At 40.5% G+C, this 21,416-nt stretch overlaps 1 protein-coding gene across 9 annotated transcripts in view; it reads left to right on the forward strand.

The window, feature by feature from the left end:
* Nucleotides 1-21,416, forward strand: part of GLIS1 (GLIS family zinc finger 1) — a 267,233-nt gene that overhangs the window by 202,449 nt on the left and 43,368 nt on the right. For 8 of the 9 annotated variants that reach the window (XM_039486547.1, XM_039486546.1, XM_039486552.1 and 5 more), the window contains 2 exons: nt 13,785-13,946; nt 18,509-18,619. In XM_039486547.1, coding sequence (XP_039342481.1) covers nt 13,785-13,946; nt 18,509-18,619 — 273 coding nt within the window. The remainder of the gene's footprint in view (nt 1-13,784; nt 13,947-18,508; nt 18,620-21,416) is intronic. The other variant, XM_039486545.1, reaches the window with a different exon arrangement.

The following is a 21,416-nucleotide window of genomic DNA, read 5'->3' on the forward strand; positions in this document are numbered from 1 at the left end:
TAGACCACAAGTCTGATCCAGTATGTGAATTCTTATGGACCATTGGCATGTTCCTAATACACTCTTATTGTATATAGAATAGTTGATGGCCTGTTCAAAAGGCAGACTGGACTGTATGCAGATCTCTCCATATTAGTTCATTCAAAGGAAAAAAGTTAGGAAAAAAGAGGAGAACATTGTGGTGGACTCTGCTGTAAAAATGTTAGTTATAAAATAAATTTGAATTAGTTAAATAAAAACTGAGCCGAGGATCCAGTGCCAAACTATAATAATTTAATATATTTTACTCAACCTAAAAATGTGTTTTTTAAAAGCTGCACACAACCAGAGTCAGTTATTGGCAAACACTTCAATTTTAGGCATTCACTCTGCCTGCCCCTCAACCCCCCAACCTCCTTTCACATTTTAAACTAGGAAAGGCAATTTCTCCTACATCCTCTTCTCCTAGCCACATTGGAATGTTATCAGCTAAAAGTGCCCCAGTTCTGTGCTGTGTAGAAGGGCTTAATGAATTGCAAAAGCTCCCGTAGATATCATATCTTGGAAGGGAGTGCTCAACATGTTACATAAATAGCTCACTGAATCAGGGTGTGTAGTTTTTAATGAACCAAGATTAAAATTGGAAATAAATATTCGGTGGCATCTTCAAAATATAAATGCCTTTTTCTTGTCTCTCATATTCCTTTCCACTTATTTTTGTCTTTCATCTCTCCTCCCTTCTATTCCATTAAGCTCTGCTGTACAATAATGTATTGCAGTGGATTTTTTTCAATTATGTTTTTGATTATTTCCTGCTTGTTACTATAAAACTCCAGATGTTTTGAGATTTCATGGTTCTCTGGATATTTTTTCCTTTATTTTAATCTTCTTTTGTAACATGCCACACATGTGGTATTTTGGCCTTTTAAGATGCTATGCTATGCTAATCAGCCATGGTTGTTGGGTTTTTTGTTTTTTGAGGGTTTTTTTACGATTTTATCTTCTGTATATTGTCTTCTGTTGAAACGCCTTTATTCTGAGATGGTAAACCATATACAGAGTATTTGATTTAGGTTTCTCTCAGCCTGCTGTAGCATTCACTATACGGGGGAAATTTTTTTAGGTCCAATCTTGCAAACACACCTGTAAGTAAATTATTTGAGTGAATGAGACAACTTAGATGAGTAAAGTACTTCATGTGCATAACTGTTTGCAGGATCAGGGCCCTTAAAGATGAAAAGCGTGGTGTGGTGTGGTTTGTTTTGTTTTGTTTGTTTGTTTTAAAAATAAATTAAAATGTTGTGCCAGATGAACAAAGTTTAGGCAACTAAACTAACAGAACTTAAGTGAAGTTTCAGTATTGATGGATGTAAATAAGTTGGATGTTCAGTGCAAACTTGAATGGAAATACTTTATTTTCTTTTAAGATTAATTAAAATAAGTGACTTGCTCATAGAGATGAACAGATTTTTGAAGTGCAGGTATTAACTATGTTGTACTTTTTTTTGTTTAAAGAAAAAAATCTAAAGTGAGCTGAAGAATGATGTTTTGTGTACTTTTAAACTTAATAATTGTTGACACAGGTTTGGATTTTTAAATTAATCTTGTTAATCAGATTTTCCCAAAATGAGCAAATCTGTCTTTAAAAATTGGAACAGAAAAACAAACAAACAAACCCTTGTATTCTGTGTTGTCCTTTATTGGCAGATAGCTTGCAAGCTTTTCACAAACCCATCATACTTTTCCAGTGTCCTTTTGCTAGAGAAAAGAAGATTGGCCTGCCTGTGCCACAATAGCTGGTGTTCTGCATATAAAAGCCAGGACTGGCATTAGGGGGTAGCAAGCAGGGCAGTTGCCTGGGGTCCCATGCCACAGTGGTCCTCACTGAAGCTTCAGCTTCAACCCCCGGTGGCAGGGCTCAGGGACCTGGGCTTCAGCCTCAAGCGGTGGGGCATCAGCTTTCTGCCGTGGGCCCCAGCAAGTCTAATGCTGGCCCTGCTTGAAGCCCCCCCTGAAACCAGCTCGAGGCCCCCTAGGCCCCTGGTTGAGAACTACTGCTCTATGCAGTGTTTTTTTTTTTTTTTTACCAGCAAGCCAAAATACTGCATCCAAACCAACGGTAATGAAGTTTCAGAAAATTGTTTAGTTGCAAACCAAATCTTTTGGCAAAATGGGTGGCTGTCATGCAATTGACCGTAAGTCCTCTTCAAGGTGTTTATATCATCTTCATACATTTCAGCAAGTATCTCACCACTGCACCTCTTTTCAACAAATGTTTATCCCATGGCATGTACTAGGAAGAGTCACCTACAAGAATTTCGGAGATAGCAGCAGGCTCCTATGAAAATCAGAAGCTGCTTCAGTATTTTTTGAGACAATTTGTATTTTGCTGGAAAATGTATGATAAACAAGATGAAAAAAGACCCTCGGATAATTAAACATTCAGTTCCCGGTGTCTGATCTACTAGTACAGGAGGAATTAAGCCTATAAATAGTTCAATGTGCACTCCTTTGGCAGAACAACTTTAAATTTTCCCATCAGGAAAAGGAAAAAGAGAGTTCAGTAAATACAATTTTTAAAATGCTGCTCTTTATGCTAATTATCATTATATTTTTGAGAACTGCACAAAAACAGGTAAAGCTGTAAGGCTGTCCTGAAGAGCTTGCAGTCCTAAATCAACATGACACAAGTGAGGGTCATAAACCGACAAAAATGTCAAGAAGAAGGACAAGAATCATGTCTAAACTGCCTAACCATGTAAAGCAAAGCAAAATACGCAAAGCAAATGAATGGCTGCAGTTACTCTAAAACTAGACAAAATTAAAGATCATATTGCATCTCCCCACCATTTTATTTTTATAGTTTATGTTTTAATTTAAGGCTGCCTCAGTGTTAGTTACAAGGGAATTTCAGTCTTCCCCTCCTGACCCCCTTCACATTTTCTTCTTGTGGGCACAAACAATGGTATAATAACAGGTTGGCAAGAACCCCAATGCTGTTTTTACAAACTTTTTACACATCATAAAGTGAGAACAAGTAAGGCTTCTCAAGGCACAAATGAAATATCATGTAGAGGGTTCATTTTGCAAGTGTAAATTGTTCAAAACGTCACAGAAAAAAAATAAAAATTGGCAGCCCCTCCATTTATAACAAATATCTCCCACCACTGTGCTGCTATAAAGAAAAAAACTCTCTGCCAATTTAAAACCATAAATTAGTTGTCTGAAAAGGGCTTCTTGGGAAGTTGAGGGCCCAGTTCTGCAGACACGGTGCACATGAGCCATTCGCTTGAGATTGATAATTAGATTCCTTGCATGAGTAAAGTCATTTGTGTATTTTCAGGATTGGGTCCTTACTGTGGAGCTACTGTAGAGAATTTAAAGTTATTCTGATCAAGAGTTAGCAAAAACAGTTTTAAAAGGAGACCATCGGGAATACTTTGTTACGGACTTGGCCCTAAATCTGCAAACAGGCACACGAGAAACCCCACTGAATTTAATAGGACAACTCACATGCATAAAGTAACTCACATGCAGAAGTGTTTGCAGGATTGGGGCCTTATATATGACATTATGCTCAATGTTATTTAAAACTTTCATGCTTTTAAAGACTCGCACAAATGTTTTTCCTCTGTCTGGATGGAATACACAAACTTAAAGGATTTTTTCCACATAACATATTTCAATAAATATTCATAATGTTTTGATACTTTGTAATCAATTGGGAAGAAAGAACATTTCATGATATTGAGAAGGACCTTAGATATTTTGACCAGACATAAGATTTCCTATTGATACTATTAAATGCTTTGGAATGAAATGTTTTGGGTTTTCCACCCGTAGGCTGTCTGAGATGTCAGCAGCCAATATGACCTGGTCTTTCCCTTTTAGGTCTATAAATAAAAGGCAGCTTGTTTAACTGATCTTGCAGCAGAGAGCAGAGGTGTATATTAATGAGCTTTTTCTAATGGCACACTGGACCTATTTAGCACTACAACTGTGAAGGCTTCTCTTTTTCAGTCATAACTCATTTCCGATTAAAATGTCAGTTATTGCTCCACCTCATGGTCTGAGCTATTTAGTTTATAGTTTGTTTCTTCTGATCTATACCACTGACAGACATTCTAGACATGGCTGTGATTAAATATGCTTATGGAAACGGCACAAATTTGATAATATAAACCCTATTGGGAACGCACTGTTATTCTGCACAGTGACATTTTCAGGTGCGTTTAAGATGTAATATGGAAGCAAAGAAAAACATTTTAATCAATTACTGTTATTATATTAAATTGTTTTTGTAAGGAAAATTGTGATATGCTTAGGGCACTATGACATAATTTGGTATTTTCATAAATACGCATTTTAAATTGATTACATTCCAGCAATTGCACTGTTGTGTGAGTTGTAGCATTAAATAGACTATTTAATATTTATGTAGGGGGAAAAGACAGTTGATCAACAAATCTGATGACCTAAACATAGTACAATTTATTTGCTTCTGGGGAAAGCTTCACATCTATGTATAGCATTAAAAACCAATTAATTGCACCATTTTATTCCTTGTACCTCAATGTCATCATTTTCTACTCACGTTTGTATTTATGTAGGATGCTGGTTTCTAAAGCATGCATTAATGATCTAAACCAAAAGTAGGTTCCAAAAGTATAATTATAATTTTTATTTATAAACCTGTTTAAAGGCTTAGGTGGCTTTTACCGAAACAAAGGATTATGGAACATTTGTTACAATTATCCCCAGCATCAGATCTCAATTTAAAAAAAAGTATAAAGTAGTAGGATTAAGTACTGGCAGATTGATACCAGATGTCTGGGAGATACAATAAGCAGCCTGCTCAGTTGATCAAGTAGTTGATATGATCCCAGTGTTCTTTGGGAGCTATACATTAATTCCTTGTAGTTGGATCTTAGAATCTATCAGGCATGACTGATTGCTCTTAGTGGCAGATATGTGGTGTGAGGCAAGGGTGCCCAGTATTCTTCAGTAGAGGGTTGTGACGTTATTGATATAAATGGGGACCATATAGAACATGGGTTGCAACCAAGGTCCTGTAGTGGCACCAAATCTTAAGTGAAGGGGGTCATATAAGGTGTCTAAGACCAGGTTCTGGGTTGCTGGTTATGATTATGCTGTCTGTATGTCTGTGTATCATTTTGTAGTTGAAGTTATAAGTATTGGCTCTGTACTATCTGTATTTTGTATTATGCTCTGCTTCTGGGAAATATCCCAGACAAGCTGGTGTTAGCCCTGCCTAGCTGGCTTGATGGCCCATTAAGGGCCATCAGCTACACAATTGACCCATGGAGAGAAGGCAGACACGCCTTGTGACTCAGCAAAGTATGCAGAGACTTGTCCATGTGACTGCAGACTCCATTTTGCTGTAATTTTCCACGTGAGGACAAAGAGATTCTTACACCTGGAAAAGTCTATATAAGGCCGATGCATCATCTCCATCTGGTCTTCAATCCTGCTTCTGACCTCTGGAGAGACTTTGCTACAAACTAAAGCTCTACACAAGAGACTGAGGACCCATCCCAGCAGGGGATGTATTCCAGAGATTTGATTTGAACCTGCAGTTTACTCCATCACTGCTGCAAGCCTGAACTAAGAACTTTGCCATTACTGTATGTAATTGATTCCATTTAACCAATTCTACCTTTCATCTCTACCTTTTTCCCTTTGTAAATAAACCTTTAGATTTTAGATTCTAAAGGATTGGCAACAGCGTGATTTGTGGGTAAGATCTGATGTGTATATTGACCTGGGTCTGGGGCTTGGTCCTTTGGGATTGAGAGAACCTTTTTCTTTTATTGGGGTGTTGGTTTTCATAACCATTCATCCCCAGGACGAGTGCACTGGTGGTGATGCTGGGAGACTGGAGTGTCTAAGGAAATTGCTTATGTGACTTGTGGTTAGCCAGTGGGGTGAGACCAAAGTCCTTTTTGTCTGGCTGGTTTGGTTTGCCTTAGAGGTGGAAAAAACCCAGCCTAGGGCTGTGACTGCCCAGTTTAAGCAATTGGTCCTGATTTGGCACTCTCAGCTGGGTCCCGCCAGAATCGCTCCGTCACAGGGTACACTGTATGGTCAGAGGATTGGGGCTAAGGTGTTGCCTGGTGGCAGGAAAGGTACAAGTAAATAAATATCCTCGCTAAATTTAAGATAGTGCAGTATCGGTAGATAAAACTGATGGGACACAGATAGGGCAGTGAAATGGAAGCCTCACTGCTGATGATACTGTTTCTTATCAGTATGTGTCAGTGGGAACCAAAAATAGAGGTTTTTGGTCAAACTAAGAGAGAAATTAATCCATATTTGTTTGGGTGTTTGTGCTGCTACAGTAGCTTTGACCACTTAGTGTAGAGTGTGCTCCTGCTCCTCCTAGGCCTGGATTCATCAAAGTATGTTTCTGTGTAACTACAAGTATGTGGATAGTCCCACTGAAGTCAATGGGACTTCTCATATGTTTCAAGTTACGCAGGTACTTAAGGGTTTTGCTGGACTGGGAAATTGGCCAGTGGAAGTTTTGCCACCACCATCAGTACGTGCAGAACAGGACCTTTAACTTGTTTGCATTATTCGGAATATTTTGTACTTTGCACTTGGCCATAGATATTGGAGCTAACTAACAATGCCCTAGAAATTACATTGTAGGTCAAGATCCTACACTGATTGATCCTCTCAACCTCATTCAAGAGTAAAGTGGCTTTAGTTCACTGTAATATACATACGGGGGCTTATCATGCTTTAATTTATGTGCTTTTACTACATCCTTGTAGTTGATTTGCCTTAACTTTCCTGAGTGTTCCTGTGCGGACCTGGCCTGAGGAGAGAATGGAGGGGTACAGTCCTGGGGACTGCAGTGCAGGGTTTGTAAACATGAGCTGCATTTTCAAAATGTTGCCTTTAAGGAAGGTGTTTTGGGAATGCCAGATTTGGCACGATTGCATTTTTTTTATGAATTTCAGCATATTTGTTGACTTGTAACTTCGAAAAATTTGCAAGTCTCAGGTTGCTTATTTCTAAAGTTGTTTTCTGAAGTTTTGCAGTATTTGTAGCATTTTTTCCTTTTATTTATTTATTTTATTTTATTTATTTATTTTTGCCATGTCTGAATGGAATCTGCCAAGGCTCCTCCCACCTCTCCAAAAGACATCAAATGTTCCGAGAGGATCCCTGACCAAATAGAATTTCTGAAGTCATAGGTCACTTGTTTCCAGCTGGTTTTGAGGAGTGTTCATGATTGCTGGTGGGGAGAAAGCTGGCAATGTTGATATATATCTTCTGATCTAAATCTGTGAGTGTGTGTAGGGCCAGGTCTGCCATATAGACACAATAAGCAACTGCCTAGGGCAACACAGTATTAAGGGTAGCAAAAGCTTAAGAGTCCATTTAATGTATGAGTGACTGGGAAAGGCAGAAGTTTTACAGTTTGCCTAGAACAGAAAAACCCTTGCAGCTGGCTCTGGGCTTGTGTGTGTGTGTTTGTGTTAATTTGTCATAAGAAGAGCTGCCTGTGCATCCAAGCACAAAATATGGTCCACAAAATGAAAAGCCATTCTGGGAATGCAGATCACTTTGTCCACTTTATTTAAAGGATCAGCCATCATTTGTTTGTGTCTGACGGCGTGACCCTTTCTCTGTCAGTAGCCAGAGCTGTCATTTTAAGGAACTGGGAGGCCACTATTACCCTTGGCCGATTTTGAAAAAAATGTAGGGCTAGATTCAGAGCTGGCATCAGTAGGCACAGATCCATTTGGCTTCAATAGAGTCACTGGTTTCTGCCAGCCCTGAATTTTCCCCCTAATATTTTACCCAGACTTCATTAAACTGTCATGCACATTTTTTCTCTATTTGCTTTCCTGTCATTGCTGATTACCAAGATATTTGTGTGTAAATAGAAGCTTTCTCTCTGCTGTAGCGTTAGTCTGCTCCTCCTGTCCTGTTCATTCATTGATCCTGAAACCCAGTGTTTTCCTTTATTGTACAGAACTGTGGGATCAAACATCACAAATGAAGAAAGTGCTTTACCAAGTTCCAACAGTAATAGAAAAAAGGGTGTCTTCCCTGCCACATACTCCAATTAATAAGCCAGCAGAATGATGCTAGACTAATCCTTTCACCAGCTGTACCAACTCATACTGATCCCCTGAGTGGTGCCCACTCATGTAGAATTTTGTTCCTAGGCACTAGACTGAGACCACCATCAGATTGTAATGACTTCAGGTCACTGCTGATCTCAGCTACATTGAGCTGGACTCCAGTGGATGACCTAGAGGTGAAAAGCCCCATATCCCATTACCAGTCCCCTCAGCCAATCAATTCCCTGAGCTTGGGCCACTGTTTTCTTTCTTTTGTGCCTCCAATTTACAGTACTTTCTAGAACACAAGTGATCCAGCTCCCCGGGGATGCTGAAAGCAGCTGCTGGGTCAGCAGTTCAAAGCAATATTTTATGTCATCGTTTCATATGTGACACAGTAGTATTTAAATTACCCAGCCAAGCAGGTGCTGGAACATTTGCATATCTGGATAGTTTCTAGTACAAATTGTGATCATTTTGTAGTTGGGAATCACTTTCAGACCCATTCTGACAATGAATAAGGGAAATCTGGGATTTATTTCACACCCCAGCAGCAGTGATTATCGGCCCATCCCTGCTTCCACTGAAGTCAGTGGGAGCTTTGCTATTGACTTTAATTAGGGTCAGGCCTTGCCTTTCTGTTAGTTAGTCACTCATTGGAAGCCTGCAACACAATCCATGTGATGTGTGAGAGAAACAAAGAATGTGCTGGAGTTTAGTCGTTTGCACTTGGATAACTAATGTAAACTCTCTAGGTGAAATCCTGACCTACCTGAAGTTAATGACAACCGTTCCATAGACTTCAGTAGGGTGAGGATTTTACCCTCTCTCCTGTCTTTCATGTCTTTCATGCAAGTCTCTAGTAAACTAGCATCACACCAGAAACGTAGTTTCAGTAAATGATCATTTTAAAATATATCTCACTTTTAAAAACTCCTCTATGGAGCTGATTTCAAGGCTAACGGACTTTGTTTCTCACATAAACTGTTTGAGATCCCAAATGGTTGAGGGGGCAACTTCCTATCAGTGGAGGCAGGAGCAGCCCTAGCTAGATGGAAAATGTGTTCCACATCCCACCCACACTCCTGCAGCCAGGTCAAAAAATCTTGGTGAAGAAATCTCCGAGACAAAGCAAAAGAAACCATATAAGAAAAAACACAAAAAGCAGAAAAAAGAAGCAGTTGAGTATGTTGACGGAATGCAGAGAAAAAAGAAGAAACATTCAAGTTAATTTTGCAAACCTCCCAGCCTCCCAGTCTGAGCAGCGGGGGTGTGTGTGTGGGGGGGGAGAGAATGGCACAGCAATATGCTGCTCTTTGGAAGCTGGCTCACTTGCCCTGTGGAACTGGCCCTGTATGCAGGGATGATGGAAAATGTGCAATGCAGTAGAACTGCAATGGAGAGTAAGCTGGGCAGGGAGTGGGATTCACCAGAGTGCAATACACAACACCTATCCCTAGGAAAACAATAGAGATGGTTGGAAAAAAATATCCCCACAGCAAATTATAACTTTTTGGCAAAAGAGTCAAAAATTGAAAAATTTCAGCCAAGAACTGAAAAATGTCAGCTGAAAAATTTGGTCTGAAAACATTTCCATTCAGAACTGCTGCTGTGGTGCTTCATAGGAATGTTAATTCTGGCACCTCATGCACTCATCCTCCTTTTTGGGCCAGGCTTCCAGACTATATATCCCATGATGCACCATAGACACTCCTCTTGCTGAGCCAGTGCAGTGTAACATGCAATTCCCTATCTGCAGTGCATCATGGGAGAGGTATGATTTAAAAATTTGGCTCACAGAAGAGAATAGAGGAATGGGGCACCTGAACCACAGCTCCGATGAGGCACTGCAGCAACGTTTTCATTTTTTGGACAAAAGTTTTCAGTTTTGGGTGTTCAGTTTTTCAAACTGAAAAATCAACATTTTCTACAGAAAGCAGATGCTCTTTGCAAAAAATTGCCTTTTGTTGAAAACTCAATTTTGTTTGAAAAAAAAATTTGAGACACAATTTTCAGCCAGCTCTGGTAAACAGAAGAGCAGTGCATAATTATTTATTTATGTCAGGATTTTAAAGTTCTGACAATTTGATCTTATTAGCACATTTGATCATCTGAAATTACATGCAAGGATGTATTTGTAAGGTCTGATCCTGTGAGGTATAAGTGTCTTTAACTTCCATTAGCACTGCACAAGAGCAGGCTCCTACTAGTGTTACAGTAGTTACTAGAGGGAAAGGCATACAATAAATGTACGACATGCAGTATTTGAGGAGAAAGTACAGCTCCAGTTAATACAATCTTGGATGAGCTTAAATTTTTGCGAAATGCAACAAGCAGGTCTAATGTATCCTAGGCAGTCTCACTTTACTTCTTGGAAATATCACTTACAGTACAGGAACATGAACCAGATCCTCAGCTGGAGTAAATCTATGTGGCTCTTTTGAAGTTTATGGAGTTTATACCACTTTACACCAGCTGAGATTCTGGCCCATAGAATTTGCCGTGCCAAATCAGATATTTGGCATCCAGTTTTATTTACTACAAAGAGGGGAGTTTCCTTCTGTTTTTTGTTGTGTAAAATAGGGACCAGGCAAAACATCTGGAAATACGAAATGTAACAGGCTTTTAAAAAACAGCTGCAGTCTTGTCTTGAAGCAAAGCGAAACAGAGAAACGTATTTCAAAAGTGTGATTATATACTTCTAAGAGAGCAATGGGTAATGCTGCAAAAAATACAAGTTACCAGGGTACATTTGGTTAATTCTAACCATATGTGTTGGGAGGGCCATCTGAATCTGTCTCTCTAATTTTTTGCATTGTGACAAAAAGATGCATATTGGGTTCAACACATTTTATTCAATAATCATTTTTGCAAGAAACAAGCTGATGACCAGTTAGGAAATTCGATAAGACCACCTGGTTAATTCAGCCCTTCCTGATATGCATCAGATACCAACAAATTCTATCATTGCATACTTCAAGTTACAGATTAGCATCCATATTAGAAACTGATAAAAGAAACCATTCTAACCACTTCCTTTTGTAGTGCAGCGGAACGGTACCAGAACAGAGGCTATGATGCTTATGTTTAATCCTTAACTAGACTCCTTATTTCTTTCACCCCAAACCATCTGTATTTCAGTCCCAGAGAGGGGTTGATATTTCAAGGGGAAAGAAATTATATATAGGATCACAAATATACCAGTTCATGTTAATAACAAAAATTTTAGAAATAGACCTTGGAATCTTGAGGTATAATAGAAACAAAGCTAAATAGGAAAAGGTCCCATATTTTGGTAATGTCACTTGCAGTTAGGTGGTATGTTCCTACCAGCCCGGCGCCGCGCCGCCCCTTCCCCGCGTCCCGTCCCCTCGCTTCGCGCCGGTCCGCCGAGCTCTGCCGACGTGCCCCCAAGGCAGGTGAGCGCGCCGCGCCGCCCGCTCCCGCCGCCGCGCGCCTGCTTTCCCGCTGCTCGGTTGAGCACAAGGATCTAACAACCCTTTCAATTTACTCCTGTCGGCTTTGGATCAGGCCTTAAGTACCTCAGCTTTGTCCATGGGAGTTGAAGGCACCCAGCAACTACTAAAAAACACTCCATACTATGCAAAATCAGTTAAACTCTCCCATATTATTTGTACAATCACATTCTTTTTCTCTTTCAGATCTTACATTTTTATACTAGTAGAACTCTGACTGTAATAATGATAATTCTTATTATGCATGTGTCTATAGCAGGGATAGGCAACCTATGGCACGTGTGCCGAAGGCGGCACGCAAGCTGATTTTCAGTGGCACTCACACCGCCCGGGTCCTGGCCATCGGTCCAGGCGGCTCTGCATTTTAATTTAATTTTAAATGAAGCTTCTTAAACATTTTAAAAACCTTATTTACTTTGCATACAACAATAGTTTAGTTATTTATTATAGACTTATAGAAAGAGAGATTCTAAAAATGTTAAAATGTATTACTGGCACGCGAAACCTTAAATTAGAGTGAATAAATGAAGACTCGGCACAGCCCTTCTGAAAGGTTGCTGATTGCTGGTCTATAGAATCTGGATCAGTATCTGTTTATCTGGATATACGCAGATACTAATTCACACACACACTTGCAAAATTCTACTCACCCACTGTCCAGTGTGGAGAGTGTCTGAGCTGGTGAGTTTTTATGATAATTTTGGAAGACTGAAAGCTCATGCTCCAATATATCTGTTAGTCTTTAAGGTGCCACAGGACTCATTGTTGCTTTTGATGTATCCTTATGAACAGTAGTACTTTTACATCTGCAGTTGCTAGCTATAGCTCTTAATACTGTTTGTCCACATCAGTATTGGCTCTTGACCTATAGGATTTGTAATAGATGCTACACAGCACTATAAACTACCACTTTAAGCTTTCTTAATGAAACCAGAACAGTAAAAGCCAGTATTGCTCAGATAACCGGCTATATAGATATGGGGAATTGTTATACCCCATAAAGTTTCTTGTGCGAATTCATGTTATACTCCTGGGGACATTCAGTGCCAAAAAATTAAAAATTCTACACACAATATTTTAAAATTCTGCACATTTTATTTGTCAAAATAATGCTACACAATCATGCCACTTTCAATTATTTTGGTAATTTATTTCAAAATACCTGTCAGCAAGTATGTCTGTAACAATACAAGACACACACAAAAATTCCCCCAGGAGCAGAGAGTTAAAGAAACCCCTATGACAACGCAGTTTCTGTTTTTCTGCCCCCTATCCTCCTAGAGCCTAGTGTGTGTGTGGGGGCGGGGGCAGACAACCAGAACCCCTCCCCCCCGAGAGCCCACCTTCAGGGCCCATTCACCCAATACACCTGCATCCCCTCCCCCTCAGAGTGCAGCCACGCCCCCCCCCCAGACCAGACACCCACCCCTCCCTAGAGCCCAGGGATCCAGAGGGAGAAACAGCCTGATGCTGTGTCCCAGGCTTGCATGGAGTTTCCTGTGCACCGCCTAGCAACCAGACCAGACAGCAAGTGTGAAAAAGTGGGACAGAAGGTGGGGGGTAATAGGAGCCTATATAAGAAAAAGACCCCAAAATTGGGACTGTCCCAATAAAACAGGGACATCTGGTCACCCTAGTACTGCCCTCTCCTTCCCTCAGGGCATGCTGGAAACTGCAGCTGCCAGGAACCCTCTAGCTTTCTCTTCCACCCCCCAGTGGTGTCTTCTATGTGCAAGCTGGGCTCTGCCAAGTCCAGTGGCCTGTAGTGGTGGCCAGCAGCACTGCAGCCCATTTCTGTGTAGGAAAGGAAATTCTGCGTGCACAATGTTAATTTCTACAAAATTCTGCATTGCGCAGTGGCACAGAATCCTTCCCCAGAGTAATGTTAAAAACACTGTTTAAGTGAACACTTCAGAAACTGAATGATTGTTTTTTCTTTAAACTTCCTTACCAAAACCGTATCTGAACCATATAATGTTAAGGTTCAGCACTGCACACTGCATGTGTGAGATGTTTATAATAATATAGTATTATCTATCCGCACACCATGCGTTTCATGATAGATGAAATTAACAGCACAAAATGATGTGTTTCACCCATAAATTTCAGCAGATGTTTGAGTTTTGGTTGATTTATTAGATGTCTAGCTTGGGTTTTAACTGTACTCATTGTGGCTGCCCATGGTTTATTTAATAATGCTTTACAGAGATGTTTTATGGCTTTATTGCAGTTTGAAGGGTGCAACAAGGCATTCTCTAGGCTTGAAAACCTTAAGATTCACCTGAGGAGTCATACTGGAGAGAAACCTTACCTATGTCAGCACCCTGGCTGCCAGAAAGCTTTCAGTAACTCCAGTGATCGGGCAAAGCACCAGCGCACACACCTGGATACTGTAAGCATTACCTTATTTCATATTATGGCTTGCACAGAGAGTTTAAACAGGCTTTGTACAGGATCTGCATTGAAACTGGCATATGGCAGCTTTCATTTCATGAAAATGTCTGAATAATAAGAGGTGAAGGAAGAGGTGCTTTGATTTTTAGCTGCATGTGTTGATTTAAATAATGGAGGATTTGCTCATTTAACCAATGAGGGCCAAATTCTATTACCCTTACTCAAACCGAGGAATACCGTACTCTGGTATTCCTCGGAATACTCCTGGAGTAAGGTGTTGCTCACCTTGAGGAACAGCTTGTCTAATAAAATACTCCTCTGTGTGAATAAATGGGGCAGAATCAAGGCTTGAAAAATTGTTGCTGTAAGAAATTCAATAGTTTTCTTGTTTATATTGACAGAGTCTGATCTAAGTGACCACAGGACTATGGCAAACACCTTAAGAGAAAATAAATTAATGGACACAATTTTGTAAACCCCACCCTCCCAAAAGGCAAGAATACATCAGCCATGCATGATGTGTTAATAGTGCTAATGATTAACTGCACTAAAAATGAATCATAAGTACCAAGTTCTTCTCGCACATAGACATGGTAGACTCTACTCTAATTTTCTGCTCTTAGTGCATGCACAGCACATGGGGCCTGCTTCAAACCCTACTGATAGTGGGAGTCTTTCCATTGCCTTCCGTGATGGGCTTTGGATCAGGCCCATGGAGAGCATGCAAGGAGAGCAGCATATCTGCAGTGTGATTCTCAGAAGTGGAGTTTTACCAAAGTGTATCTGCAGTGGGTGAACCTGTGGAAGAAGACACATGATGTGCCTTTCTCCTTGATACATAATAAAAAGGCCATGTTAGCTGGCCTCTGTCAAGGATGTTTGGGCTTTCTGCAGGGCCAGCTCCAGGCACCAGCTAAGGAAGCAGGTGCTTGGGGCAGCCAATACAAAGGGGCAGCACTCCGTCTGCTATTGGGGCGGCCCGTCCGGGTCTTCAGCGGGAATTCGGCGGCGGGTCCCTCAGTCCCTCTCTTCCTCTTTGAGCTGCCGCCGAAGAGGAAGAGAGGGAGTGAAGGACCCACCACTGAACCGCCGCCGAAGAATGGAGCGGTGTGATTGAGCTGCCGCTGAAATGCCGCCGATCAGCCTTTTTCTTTTTTTTTCTTTTTTTCCCCCGCCGCTTGGGGCAGCAGAAAACCTGGAGCTGGCGCTGGGTTTCTGACGTATTACCTGTTCATCAGGGTTTTTTTTAAAGTAGCCATTCTAAAAATTTTAATTTGGGCTGAAGCTGCCCTAAACCCTGATACGATTATGTCGCCAATTTTAAGGCAAAGGAAGCAAACAGACATCATAGGCCAATTAAGTCCCCAGCCTAGAGCTTGTGAAGAATAACAGCAAGAGTCATTCCTTTGTCTTTTTCAAAGAGGTGAATATATAGTTTAACATTTGGCCCAGTGTTTATGGGGCAGAACTTTTGAGTTTAATTGATATTTACTTTTTAAGCAGCTACACATTTCAGACAGTGCAGCATTAAGGAATGTGTAATGTACATTATGCCTTGCAAAAACAAACAAGTAAGAGAAGCGAGTCAGTCACATTTTCCAAACCCAAGCGCACTTACAATAACAATGTTTTATTTATTTGAAAGTCAACCTGAAATATTTGAATTTGTAATTAGTTCTAAAATGTGTCTCTTCTGAAACTGAATATACTGTACGGGATACACATTTTTGAAGTTTAACTGCTTGAAGTTAATATAAAAACATATATATATATATACATATATAAATATATATATATATATGCTTGACTCGCAAATGGAATATCATTTAGTAGAGCTTTTGTACAGTTATATAGTACACTGAACAAAATAACCCAGAGTTCTTGTGTCTGTTGATCTATGTGATATTGCAAAGACATCTCTAAACTTAGCTCTCTTTTCTTCTCCTTTTCTCTCTGTTTCTTTAACCTCTGAAATGCTCGTACAGCAGCACAAAGGTACAGTAATAATTTTTTACTAACTTTCCAAAGTGTCTGGAACTGTTATTCACACTTCCCTGCTACAGGTTCTTTGAAATTTTCACTATCTTCATATTCTGCCGAAACTAACATTCATTTGCCTGCTTCATTTAAGACCTGTGGTTTTTATTTAGTGTGTTGCCTGTTTTAGAATGTCAGTGTAAACAATTAATGATGCATGTATGGTTTTACTGTAAAGACTGGATGTAATATTAGCCCACAGGACCCACGGACCCCTTTAAAAACTGACAACATATCAAAAGACTGTGTGAATGTCTAAGCAAAAAGATTTAGGCTATTAAATATGGGCATTTTTTCTGATATAGTTTCCCCATCACTAATAGCGGTACCATGGCTAGAAAAATATTCTGCTGATTCTTCTATTACGGAATTTGTTAAAGGTTTCCATAGTCCTTCCTCACATGTCTGTTCTCTGTGTATTCTAAAGACTCTCAATAAATCTACTTTCCTATGTAAGTTTCTGAGTAGGTATTGTGATAGCCTTTAAGGCTTTGAGTTGGTGAATGATCCTATTATTCCTTTGGAAATTTCCTCTTGATATAAGGAACAGGGTTATTTATCCTCTGGAGGCACCTAGAAAGAAATGGCTGCTTATTTCGTATGGAGCGCATTTGGTATTGATTTAAAACTCCGCATGTAGGTCAATCCATCGTTTATCTTCTCAGAAAGGAGAATATGTAAATAATTACAGTGACTGTTAGATTGGGTTGGTTTGATTAAATAACTGAAATCACTAGGTCATATTTCCCACGGTGAAAGCAGAATTAGGGAAGTTATCTGTGCTGCAATTAGGAAGGGGTGTCATCACTCTTCCAGTGCTGCTGAAATTCATTTTATCTGTACCAAGCCAGAGTTACCAAATGAAGTGTAGGGTTTTATCTAAGCAGAACCACAGCATGAGAATGCGGCTCCAGACTACAGACTGCGGAATCATGACTCCATCGCTTTTCTCCGCGCGTGACCCCTTCTGTGCAAGCTAAGGGGGCAAATGGCACCCCTATATTGCCATTCTGCTGGGAGCCCCAATCCCACTCCTCCCTTGCTGCCTTTACATAAGGCTTTAGTGGTGCAATTGGGCTTGTGTGCACTTTGCACGGCAGGTGAAAGTGACCATGTCTGAATGCTTTCTGTGAAAAGAGAAGAGGTTCAAAAGTGTGACTCTGATGTCAGCCCTTAAAGGTGATCAAAGCACAAAGGTGAGAGGCCAAACCAAACCTCCTGGGAGAGCACTAAAAGAACTTACTGGCCTATGTACTGAGGCCCCTCTGGCATAGTACATTGGCATGATGGGTGGGCAGGCAAGCAAGCTCCAAAAAGCCACAGGAAAAAAACAGCAAAATTAGGCTCTGGTTAGAGGCTTTGTGAGGCTTGGCATGAGGTGATCATTTGTTACCACCTGAGTGTGACCAAGTACCTTGGGAATAACACATTCATTTAGGATTTCCCCAACAGTTTAAAGGTTGCCTTTTGTCGTCAGGGCCCAGAGGTGGTACCACAGCCAAGTTAGGCATTTGGTCAGGCTTGCATTAGCTGGGAGCTTGCCATGAGGCCCCTGCAGCTGTTCTGTTGTAATAGGAAGGAGCTTTGATACCCTCCAGATAGAGAGGAGTGTTCTTCCTACAGGTAGGAGAAGTATCTTTCTATCATGTGAGAGGAATCCATTGGAACTGCTCAGCTAAACTAGGCTGTTCTTGCCACTTGAAGATCTTCATGTTGTGCCATCGCGGAGAGATACTATTCACAGTTGGAAAGGACTTTCCCTGGCAAGGTCAACAATGCTGGGTTTTTCTGTATTTGTTGATTTGCTGTAATGTTTGTGTTTAGTGTTGTTTGTATGAGTATAAATTGTGTAAATAAAGCATTTGTGTAATTTAAAACAGGAACAGGAAGAATGTATGAAAGCACTCCAATGTTAATGCCCTTAGTTTTTGCTTTGCAACATATGTGACACTGTCTTTGTAAAACCAGTAGGAAGTCAGAATCAGAAACCATGTCTTTTCTTTTTCTTTTCTTTTTTTTTGTGCAATGATACTTAAAAGATCTTTGCAATACTGTGTCACATACGGAGTGGATTGTATACAAAGTAAATACCTCTCCAAAGAGGCAAAAAGGTACTATTTTTGTACTTGTAAAAAGTGGAAATACTATAATGTTCTCAAAACCCAACTATTTATTTCTCATTATGATTTAATTCAGTCCAGTAATCAATCCCCAAAAGTGTAAGAGTACAGATGTGTTAAGTGCTCTCAGGATTTGGACTGACTTCAGAATATGAGCTGTCATTGCTGTTCTGTGTGCGCCACAGCTGGCCCACAGCCAGACTTGTTATACACAGAAGTATTTGCAAAACTAGAGGTTGCAAGCTGAGCAAACAGCTTGGGGTTTTACAATATGTTTTCACATAAATTATAGTCTCCAGCTATTTTGTATTCTAATTGTTGAACTCAGGCTTCACATTATAAAGGTAGGTGCCTATAAAAGCTGAAATCCTTCCCTTTCTTTTTCTTTTCCATGCATTTACAGAAACCATATGCCTGTCAAATTCCCGGGTGCTCCAAACGCTACACGGATCCAAGTTCCCTGCGCAAACATGTGAAAGCTCATTCTGCCAAAGAACAACAGGTGTGTAAGAAGGTAAGGCCATCGATCAAAACTGTGGCATACTCAAATGAACACTTACTGCAATTTCATCAATATGTTTGTTTTTAATTGGTCTGTGATTTATGTTTTTTCAAATCAGGATTTCACTGTGGTGTTGCTAGGCGAAAATTGAACTTCAGTTCAGTTTCCTGATGGTTTTTCACTGTTGCCAGTCAGACTTCCATTTTCTTGTTGCAGTGATTATCAATGCTATTTTCCCCCCTCCCTTGCAGAGCGGTTTACTCTACACTATTAAACTAGGCCCTTCTTTCAAATTCCCTCCTGTTCATCCTTCTGACATATGACTCCAAATTCTGCTCTCATTCACACCCAAATCAAATGGGTCGCTTAGTTGAGCAGCTCATTTAAAATATGAGTGAATCCCACACCTGAATAATTTATAAATGTCAGGAAAAAGGTGACATTTTAGTAGGTTAGAAAAAACACCCTCTATAGACCATTGGGCCTAGATCATTTCAAACCCACACTGCTCATTATGTATTTACTAGTATTCCATCCAGCCAAATATTTTATTAAAAAACCCATGGGTTTCTGTGGGTTCAATCCTGAATTCATTGTTATTTTTGTTGTTATTGGGATAGGACCTGAAGGTTCCAGGCAAAGATGAGGGCCCTATTATAGTAAGGCATTGTTCTCTAGTTAATGAAAGGATGGTGGCTGCCCCAAAGAGCTTACAGTTTAAGTATATAAGAGGAGATAACATGTGGATACAATAGACGAGGGGATGTGGGGGGAGTATAAGGTAACAATGAGGCAATTGTGATTAGCATAATAAGCAGTCGTCACACCACACCAGCTGCCTAGTCATTGTTCAGAATTTTGTAGGCATCACAGCAAGGTGAGGTTTAAGGATGATGGAACGGATGGGAGGTGACAATACAACAAGACACAAGAGTGGATACAGGTAGTGAGCAGCTAGTAGTGAAGAGCCTCAAAGGTAAGGACCAGAAGCTTGTACTTAATGGAGTGGAGTGCAGGAGCCAGTGGAGAGACTCAAAGAGAGAGGCGACAATATCACAATGGAGGTTATTTTAGCAGTAGAATTTTGAAGGGACCATGGAGGAGCAAATTGGGTGTCAAGAAGGCCAGAGAGAAAGCGACTGCAGTAATCTGGACAGGAGATGATAAGGGCCTAGATAAATGTTCATGATTTGGACAGAGAAAGGGATAGAATTGGTCATGGCATGGAGGAGGAAGAGGCAAAAGCCTTTGGAAATGGCCTAGGTGTACATATTTGGGAGAGGCCAGAGTCAGGGATGACTCACAGGTTATGGGCCACAGTGATAGGGTGTCCTTATCTGGTAGAACTCCCGGTGAAGTTCTGAATTCAGTATGGGTTTTGCCTGACAAGTGATACCCAAATGCTCTGGTCTCCCTCTTCTTGTAGAGAGGCTGGGAACAGACCAATAACAACAAGAAGTAAAGGCAGCAGGGACAGGAGATGAAGTAACAGCAGCAGCCCATGATACCACCAATAGCTCCCTACATGGGGTTTCAGATCTACAGTTCCAAGGGTTCTGGTTTAAGAGGTGATGAAGAAGGGAGGAAGTGGCTTTCTGTGGCATCATCCCACATAACCCTCTTGGGCATTTGCAGTGCAAAATAGCCCTGTCAGCACTTTATTATGTAGAAACACCCTCTTGCTCCATACCTGTCTCTCCCATGGAAGTAGCTGAAGCTGACTGCTGGAGGGGTTCTCGTCACAGATTGTGTCCTAGTGGAATGACTCTCATGTGTAGTCTTTCCTCTTCCCCTGGAATTCTGTGGTTCTGCCTCTAGCTCCTTTGGAGTGCTTTATGCGCACCGTTTTGTATAGTGGCCTGTAACAGCGTATCAAGTTCTAGGATCCTGAATAGAGATACAGAGCTCTTCTACTGGCTCATACCGATGTGAGGACCCTACAGAGAGATGCAGTTATTTCTGCTGATTTACCCTGGCAGCCAGATCACATGGGACTTATCTCGAAGTATGAAAAGGTTTAAGAGCCCAGGAGTTTCCAGTCGCCTCTTTGGATTTTCCCCACGAAGGATGTGATTTCACTAGTAGTCAGAACGTTGTGATTGGGCCATAGGGCCCCACCCTGCAAACACTTGTGTGCATCCTTAACTCTAGGCATGGGCGCAGTCCCTTTGACTCCAAGTATATACATAGGTGTTTATAGGATTGTGATCTATGTTTATACAGATCTTGGAGCCATTCAGAATTTTTATTAAAAAGACTTCTAAAGACAGCAGCAGATTTAAAATGTATTTTGATCAGACTTCTATGAAAGTGAAGTAAGACAGGTATCATCAATAAAGAACTAAATCAAAATAAATATTTCCTTAAACATATTGGAGGGGGAAAATATAGTTCAATGTTTCTAAAGCTGACTCCAGTCTCTTCCCAGCTCCAATCTGAAACAGGAAGAATGAGCAAAAGGCTGTTTTTCCTTGCTTCATCATTTGCAGTTTATGACTCAGCAAAGGCAGAACTGTCCATTGTTATCTATGTTTGCTGAATTCTAAGTAGAAGTGACTTAGCCAAGAAAGAAAAATTAACAGGCTGCTCTGCCCACACATTTGACACATCCAACCAATAAGCACAATCTTTGCTTTTTTTGAAAAATGCTCTGAGCAGAGATTTACATCAGAGGAGCCTTGAATATTTAGTCCATACCTTAGAGGAGGCTTGTTAGATCTTTCTCATTTTTTTTTTCTTTTTAGGAGAACAAAATCTAGGATGCTAGTGGTTAATTTAGTAGTAGTTAAAGTTTTATTGGCTTCAGCTG

Source organism: Mauremys reevesii, linkage group 8 (genome assembly GCF_016161935.1).
Source record: "Mauremys reevesii isolate NIE-2019 linkage group 8, ASM1616193v1, whole genome shotgun sequence".
Taxonomy (NCBI): Eukaryota; Metazoa; Chordata; order Testudines; family Geoemydidae; genus Mauremys; species Mauremys reevesii.